This window comes from Fimicolochytrium jonesii, assembly GCF_025526975.1.
Source record: "Fimicolochytrium jonesii strain JEL569 chromosome Unknown EV422scaffold_23, whole genome shotgun sequence".
In the NCBI taxonomy this organism is placed as follows: Eukaryota; Fungi; Chytridiomycota; class Chytridiomycetes; order Spizellomycetales; family Powellomycetaceae; genus Fimicolochytrium; species Fimicolochytrium jonesii.
In genome coordinates this window covers 299,384-306,560 of record NW_026515690.1, presented here as the reverse complement: position 1 = coordinate 306,560, position 7,177 = coordinate 299,384, and the positions used below count along the sequence as shown (strand labels likewise).

General features: G+C 56.5%; 3 protein-coding genes across 3 annotated transcripts; all 3 read left to right on the top strand.

Moving 5' to 3' along the window:
* Positions 1-1,077: 1,077 nt before the first annotated feature.
* EV422DRAFT_539026 (adenylate cyclase associated N terminal-domain-containing protein) lies at positions 1,078-3,559 on the top strand. Its single transcript, XM_053071022.1, has 8 exons — positions 1,078-1,719; positions 1,888-1,973; positions 2,046-2,176; positions 2,254-2,418; positions 2,492-2,581; positions 2,653-2,729; positions 2,803-2,926; positions 3,001-3,559. The coding sequence occupies exons 1-8, from the start codon at positions 1,252-1,254 to the stop codon at positions 3,324-3,326; spliced, it is 1,467 nt and encodes a 488-aa protein (XP_052923164.1). The 5' UTR covers positions 1,078-1,251; the 3' UTR covers positions 3,327-3,559.
* Positions 3,560-3,627: 68 nt separating this feature from the next.
* On the top strand, positions 3,628-4,989 carry EV422DRAFT_193877 (histone-fold-containing protein). Its single transcript, XM_053065228.1, has 4 exons — positions 3,628-4,084; positions 4,158-4,263; positions 4,345-4,441; positions 4,548-4,989. The coding sequence occupies exons 1-4, from the start codon at positions 3,774-3,776 to the stop codon at positions 4,676-4,678; spliced, it is 645 nt and encodes a 214-aa protein (XP_052923163.1). The 5' UTR covers positions 3,628-3,773; the 3' UTR covers positions 4,679-4,989.
* Positions 4,990-5,148: 159 nt separating this feature from the next.
* EV422DRAFT_551311 (Oxoglutarate and iron-dependent oxygenase degradation C-term-domain-containing protein) lies at positions 5,149-7,139 on the top strand (the record flags this gene model as incomplete). Its single annotated transcript, XM_053071829.1, has 2 exons — positions 5,149-5,427; positions 5,715-7,139. The coding sequence occupies 2 exons, from the start codon at positions 5,149-5,151 to the stop codon at positions 7,137-7,139; spliced, it is 1,704 nt and encodes a 567-aa protein (XP_052923162.1).
* Positions 7,140-7,177: the final 38 nt, after the last annotated feature.

Here is a 7,177-nt window from a genome sequence, read left to right as displayed (position 1 = left end):
CCGACAAAATACATCTTATAAAACGTGCCGACGGATATCGTCCGCCGACGGATATCGTCCCCATCGTTGGGAGTGTACGGTAGATATCATACATAGACGAGCCTTCAAGCTAGTTCGGACGGCCTGAAACCCCCACTGGCAAACGTTTCGGAGTGGCAGTAGGACTGCAAAGGTTGTGAAATTGTCGGCCCCCCGCGGCCTCCGCGGCTCCGCACTCTCGCCGGGTATGCATGCGTTCATACGCCGTCAGAACCCTGGACGGCGCAAAGATCCGCTAAGCCAGTGAAGGATCGAGCAATTGCACATCAAGTCTCGAGAGCACCATAGCTCCCGACAGTTTTGAGTGCGACAGACTGCCTCTGCGAGAGCACCTCCGCCACCGTCGACCGCTCCCAACGCTACATCTTACTCACCTTCTGTTTTCGAAACCAGCGTAACAACAGCCAGAGGACCTGCTTGTTTTGAAGCGGCTGCAGATATACTTACGTCGGTAGCAAAGTGTAAGGCCCAAGCATCTTCGGATCATCGGGAGGCGAAGTAGCAGATGAGCACACATCGTCTCCTCGGGCTGCTTGCAGTGCTCAACTCTCGCAGGTCGGTTTATCATTTGCCGACACTGAGCTTGTCAGAATCCCGAAGGCGATGTGCAATCTCATCTCGCAAGGCCGGCTTCGTACCTCCGATTGGGACCAAAGCGGGAAAGTGGGGAGAGCAGAAGACCAAATCCATTCGCGCAGCCCACACACACAACCAAGGCACAGTCCAGCGATGAGTGATTCCGCCCTTGTGAGCGAATCAATCGGATAATTCTGAACGACTGGACAGACCGTCGAGATAGCAATACAGCTGCCGATACAGAAATGCAGGAGGTTGGTGTATGACATACCCGAGGGATATTGTTCAAGGCCTCCTGATGTGACTATTACAAGCACGTCCATAACATAAACCAGGCGGTTGCTTTCGGTCCGATTGTTAGCCAAGGCCGAGGACTTATTTCTCAGAGTCCAAGACAAGTCCCGAGGGCTGATTTCGCTAGCCAAGCTGTGGTGTGCGATAGGACGCCTTACAGGTTGTTGACGCCGATAGAAGAGCGCGCGCAACCCTAACCGGCCCAACCTTCCAAACCTTCCATGTGGCGGAGGATGGTGTGCGCTTTCCACCTGCAACTTCAACTCGGGCACCATCTTACCCATCAGCAGCGTCTTCCGCCATAACCCCAGAGCCCAGCAACAAACCCTTCATCCCTTCACCATGTCGACAGAAGTTACGCTCGCTTCTCTCATCAAGCGTCTCGAAACTGCCACCCAGCGTCTCGAGGAGGTCGCCGCACGCCCTCCAAAAGCCCATCCAACAACCTCATCTTCCACCGATTCCTCTTCGGGTGCCCCAGCAGGTGGCAGCCATGCCGCCATCACCGCCTTCGACGACCTCGTCTCCGGTCCCTTCGCCGCCTACCTCACCGCCAGCAACGCCCTTGGCGATCTCGTTCAGCAGCAGGCGGGTCATGTGAAGGAAGCACTGGCGGCTCAGCGCGCACTCATCCAGGTCGCGGTGCTGTCGAAGAAGCCGGACTTGCCGACGTTGCAGGACCTGTTGAAGCCGACGCAGGGGGCGATTATGAAGATTACGGAGTTGAGGGAGAAGAATAGAGCTAGTCAGCAGTATAACCATTTGTCGACGGTTAGCGAGGGGATCCCGGCTCTTGGTTGGGTTGTTGTGGTGAGTTAACGCGAGGGATAGTAAAGGGGATAGATAGCTCGAGCGCTGCTTTGCGATGGGAGGCCAAGCGATAGCGAGCGCGGGAGGGGCGCAATACTCTCCCCACCATGGCTCTTAGCGACAGTTCCAAGCGATATCCACTGATATGTCTATTGACTTGCCATCCAGGAACCTACACCCGGCCCCTTCGTCGGAGAGATGAAAGAGTCCTCGCAATTTTGGGGCAACCGGGTCATCAAGGAATTCAAGGACAAGTAAGTTGACGAAGCAAGTCTTCATATTCCCACGACTCCCGTTCTCACTGATTTCGGGATTTCATCATCCAGGGACAAGAACCAGGCAGACTGGGCAAGCACCTTCGTCAACTTTCTTGCCGAACTGCAGGCTTACGTTAAGAAGCACCACACGACCGGTCTGGCCTGGAACCCTCGTGGTGGAGACGCCAAGTCTGCCAATGGTAGGAAACGATGCACAAAACTGATTCCTTCGGCTGTCCATTTCGCGTTCTAATAATTTTCATGCGATCTCTTTTAGGCAGCGCAGCCCCCGCCGCACCCGCAGCAGCGCCATCAGCGGGCGGACCGCCCCCACCACCTCCCGCGCCTGCAGTCGGCATTGAGCCCACCTCGTCGTCTAAGAGCCCCGCGCCTGATGCCTCGGCATTGTTCAGCGCGTTGAACAAGGATGGGTTGACAAGCGGTGAGTTCTAACAAGCAACGCAGTCCGGATGTGCGGTGGACGGCCCATCTGAATCCATCATGTCTCTTTCTAGGCTTGCGGAAGGTGGACAAATCGGAGATGACGCATAAGAATCCGGAACTCAGGGCTGGAAGTGTTGTTAAGGCCCCTACGCCCGCTGCTGGTAAGGGGGTGGTGGCGGTGTTCTCGCCTCGATGACAATCTCTGAATTCGCCTTCCTCTTTTTGGCTATAGGCTCTGCACCTAAGGCGTCCGCAGCAGCACCCAAGGCGCCCCCGAAGACTTCGTTGGAGGGTAGTAAATGGGTCGTTGTACGTACCTCGGTGATCCTTTACGGTACTTGCAACGAAACGAGGGTGCTCATTTTCTTCTGTGAAACCACAGGAAAACCACAACAACAACAACGATATCGTGATTGAGCAAACCGAGCTGCGACACGTTGTCTATATTTACAACTGCCAGAACTCGACTATCCACATCAAGGGCAAGATCAACGCTGTGACTTTGGGTATGTGACGTCTCTCCATTATCGTTATTGCATCGTCATTTCCCGTCTCACACACTTTCTCCTCAATCCCACAGACAACTGCAAAAAAACCGGCCTGGTCCTAGACAGCGCCGTCTCAACCGTGGACATCGTCAACTCCAAATCCGTCCAAGTGCAAGTCACCGGCACCGTCCCGACCGTCGCAATCGACAAAACCGACGGTCTGCAACTGTACCTCTCCGCCGAGTGCGCCGACAGCGTCGAGATCCTCACTGGCAAGAGTGGCGAGGTGAATGTGTGTGTGCAGCAGACCAGTGGGGAGCATAAGGGGGAGTTTAGTGAGCTTCCCGTGTCGGAGCAGTTTAAGACGGTGGTTAGGGAGGGGAAGTTGAATACTACTTGTGTGGAGCATAAGGGGTAGACAAGGGGGGTTGGGAGAGCGAACTTCTTCTGTGGGCCGTTGAGAACTACATACGACTACATGTTTCATGAATGTGAAGAGCACAGTATCATTTTGTGAACCTCGTTGATACCCTTCCAAACCACCTGAAATCACCCATTCCACCCATGAATCACAGCCGATGGTGAGGTTACGATTAAGGCAGCGTACTGAGAAGGAGCTCGTTAGCGTCATTTTTGAATCTGTGCGGACTAGTACTGTTCTGTACGTAGTGTAGGTCTACGTAGGTGGAGATTGGGGAAAACGCGCTTTCTGAGGTTCGCGCGAACTTCTCACTCCGGGGAGGAACTCTCAGAGGACTGCAATCTTCGACTCTTCGCAAATCACACAAACACAGGCCTGTCCAGGTTCAGTAACGAGAGATAAACAGTCGAAAGAACCTCCACCCTCCTCACGTCTCTCCTCAGAATGGACGACCCAACCCCCAAAAAGCGGCGCAAAACAACCGCCACGCCCCGTGCCAAAGCCGGCCGGGGGGTGACACCCATCCCAGACAACGCCAATCCCATTCCCAGCTCCACCTCCGCCGTAGCACCAGCATCGATATCCACAGGGCAAAACGATATAGTAACAGCTAAAGGCGAGGCGACGGGGGTGGCGGAGGGGGAGGGAGAGAAGGGGCAGAAGAAGGATGCAGGGGCGGAGGAAGAGGAGGAGGAAGAGGATTCGTTTGAGGAATTTACGTTCACACGGAGTTTGGTGAATAAGGTTGCTGAGCGGTATGTTCTGGCTTTCACATTCCCTGTGGATGGGAAGGGGGGGACTCTGGGAGAAAGTTGGAATGTTGATTAGGGGGATCTTTTTTTTCAGCGCGCTGTTTGCGACATTCACACCGGAAGAACAAGCACGGTACGAGGTGTTTCGGAGGGCGAAGATCCAGAAGGGGAGTATGCGGAAGGTAAGCCCCACACCCCTCTGATCTCAGTCTGTCCCGTGAATCACATTGGGACTCATGGGACTCGTGTGCGATGATGTTCAGCACATCTCAACCCTCTGCGGCCACACCATCCCCGAATCCTCCGCCACCGTCGTCGCGGGCGTTGCGAAGTTGTTCGTGGGGGAAATGACTGAGCGTGGTAAGCATTCTACCCCATCCCTCTTCCGTCTCCCCTTTGGGGTCTCTGATACTATGTAACCCTCTCGCCTTCATCCCCCACTGATACATACGATGATGGTTGGCAGCACGAGAAGTAATGGAAGACTGGAACGACACGGGTGCGATCCGGCCAGACCATATCCGCGAGGCGTATCGGCGGTATAAACGGGATCCGGCGGCGCTTGGGCCGAAGGGGGTTGCGGGGAGGTTGTTTTGATGTGTGGTGGGTTTGTTAGGTGTGTATAGCATTTTTGGAAACGTGCAAGTTCTGATTGTGGGACGTTGGGGGGTGGGATTAGTTGGGGGCAAGGGGGATGATGACAGGATGAAGGCGTATGGGCTTGCGGGGAGTATGTGGGAAAGCTGCATCTTTGAAAACGGCCGGAATGGATATATACCCGAGTAGAAGCATGCACCTGCAAGAGCCAGTGAGATACGGCGTACATCTTCATACTGGACGTAAACTCATAGCGCCTCCGGCCCCCCCGTCGCTTGTTTGTTGTTGGCGCACTCTGACGAGGGTCCGTGGTTGTTTGGCCGTCCGAGTCTCCTTGACAGCGTTTTCAACACGCGCGTCCGTTCGCCCCGGCTGCCCTTTTTTTTCCCACACGGAAAACCGTCCTCGCAAAAAGGCTCCCCATTTCACAAAAAGCACACCTCGCTAACTACATAGGTCAACTCCCAACCATGGTCCGTCGCTCTCTAGAAGACACCGCCACCTCCTCGCCCTCAAAGCGACCCCGCACCACTCCCACCACCCCCACCACCGCCGACCATGTCGCCGCCTTCCGCCCCGGTCTCCTATCCGAGTCCACCCGCACGACTCTTGCTGAGCAATTCAAGACGTCCACGCCGTATTTGCACTGCGCCATCAATGAGCTGTGTGATGAGGAATTGTTGAGGAGGGTTAGGAAGGAGATTATGGCGAGTTTGCATTTTACGGTTAAGGAGACGGATATTTATAAGGTGAGGAGGTGGGGCGGGGCGGAGCGGGAGGGAAGCGAGGGATGGTGGTGTACTGCGGCGACGTGCGGCAAGACCGAGCGATGCGAGGCAGGCGAGCGGCCCCGCCAGCCGCAATACCGGTGGCGACTGCGAACGGTCGTTCTTATTATGACGTGGGGCCTCCCCTGGCCCCTTTTGGTTAGCGACGGCGAACGGGAGTTCTTATTGCTTTTTCCTTGTTTATCGCTGGTTGATGGTTGATGATCGAAGGTCGATGATGATTAATCGTTGACTGTTGGTGTATGCAGGTCCACCAAACAGGCGATCTCGCCAACCTCGACGGCCTCCCCGCCCACGAACTCCAACAGCTCTCCTCCCTCTTCCAACTCCGCAACGCCCTCTACTCGCCCACCTTCCGCCAATTCATCCGCGACGTCACGGGCTGCGGCCCTCTCTCGGGCACCAAAACAGACATGAGCATTAACAACTACCTCAATGGCTGCCACCTCCTCAACCACGACGACGTCATCGGCACACGCAGGGTGAGCTACATCCTGTACCTACCCAGCCCCGACGAGGCCTGGCTGCCTAGTTACGGCGGCGCCCTGGAACTCTATCCCGTGGTGACGAAGGGGACACCTGATGTCGCGCCGACGGTGTCCATCCCGCCGAAATGGAACCAGTTTGTTATGTTCACGGTGCAGCCGGGCCACTCGTTCCATTCCGTGGAGGAGGTAGTGGTGGATAAGTCGCGGTTGAGCATCTCCGGGTGGTTCCATGTGCCGCAGGAAGGCGAGGAAGGGTACAGCGAGAATGCGGAGGAGGACGCAGCTGCTGCACCGTCGTTGGACCAATTGCAGCAGGGGCTGTCGGAACCGTTTGTGGAGTTTGAGGGCGAGGTAGACCCCGACGCCATGGAGGGGTTGAGCGAGGAGGATATCACGGAACTGGCGAAATGGCTGAACCCGCGCTACCTCAACATGAGCGTCCTCGCGCAGGTGTCGGAACGGTTCCTGGAGGAGTCGAGCATCCAGCTCGCGGAATTCCTAAACGACGAGCTGGCGGAACAAATCAGAGTCGCGACAACTGCCGACGATGCTGCGTGCGGGTTCGATAAACCGGTGATGCCGAAACATGGCACGGGCGTTGCAGGGGATTGGAAAGTCGATGGCCCACCTCACAAACTGCGATACCTCGCCCTTCGCCCTTCCCAACCCTCCTCATCCACCACCACCACCACCCAAACCCAACCAACACCAACAACCGTCTTCCACACCCTAACAACCCACCTCTTCCCCACCCCCGCCTTCCGCCGCTGGCTCGCCCTCCTCACCCAACTCCCGCCCACCCACCACCGCGGCCTCGCCCGCCGCTTCCGCCCGGGGCTCGACTACACCCTCGCCTGGTCCTCCCCCACGCGTCTCCTCGATGCCACCCTCTGCCTCACCCCCTCAAACCCCACCCTCTGGGAATCGGATGAAATGGGCGGGTATGAAGCTTACATGGCCCCTGATGACGGCGATATGGACGCGGCGGTGTACCGCACCGTGCAGGATGAAGGCGCGCTGTTGACGGTCAGTGCGGGGTGGAATGTGTTGACGATTGTGGTGAGGGATGAGGGGTTGATGCGGTTTGTAAAGTATGTGAGTGCCGCGGCGCCCGGCAGTCGGTGGGATGTTAGTTGGGAGTATCAGGTGCCGGTGGATGAGAGTGACGAGGAGGAAGACAAGTGAGCTAGCCCCCGTTGCGAGCGTCTTGTTTGTAGATAGGT

Coding starts and splice junctions, on each gene's coding strand:
- EV422DRAFT_539026 (XM_053071022.1), top strand. CDS start 1,252: ATGTCGACAGAAGTTACGCTCGCTTCTCTCATCAAGCGTCTCGAAACT. Junction 2,419..2,491: donor CAAGGATGGGTTGACAAGCG/GTGAGTTCTAAC, acceptor GTCTCTTTCTAG/GCTTGCGGAAGGTGGACAAA. Junction 2,927..3,000: donor GATCAACGCTGTGACTTTGG/GTATGTGACGTC, acceptor TCAATCCCACAG/ACAACTGCAAAAAAACCGGC.
- EV422DRAFT_193877 (XM_053065228.1), top strand. CDS start 3,774: ATGGACGACCCAACCCCCAAAAAGCGGCGCAAAACAACCGCCACGCCC. Junction 4,264..4,344: donor AGAAGGGGAGTATGCGGAAG/GTAAGCCCCACA, acceptor GATGATGTTCAG/CACATCTCAACCCTCTGCGG. Junction 4,442..4,547: donor GGGGGAAATGACTGAGCGTG/GTAAGCATTCTA, acceptor GATGGTTGGCAG/CACGAGAAGTAATGGAAGAC.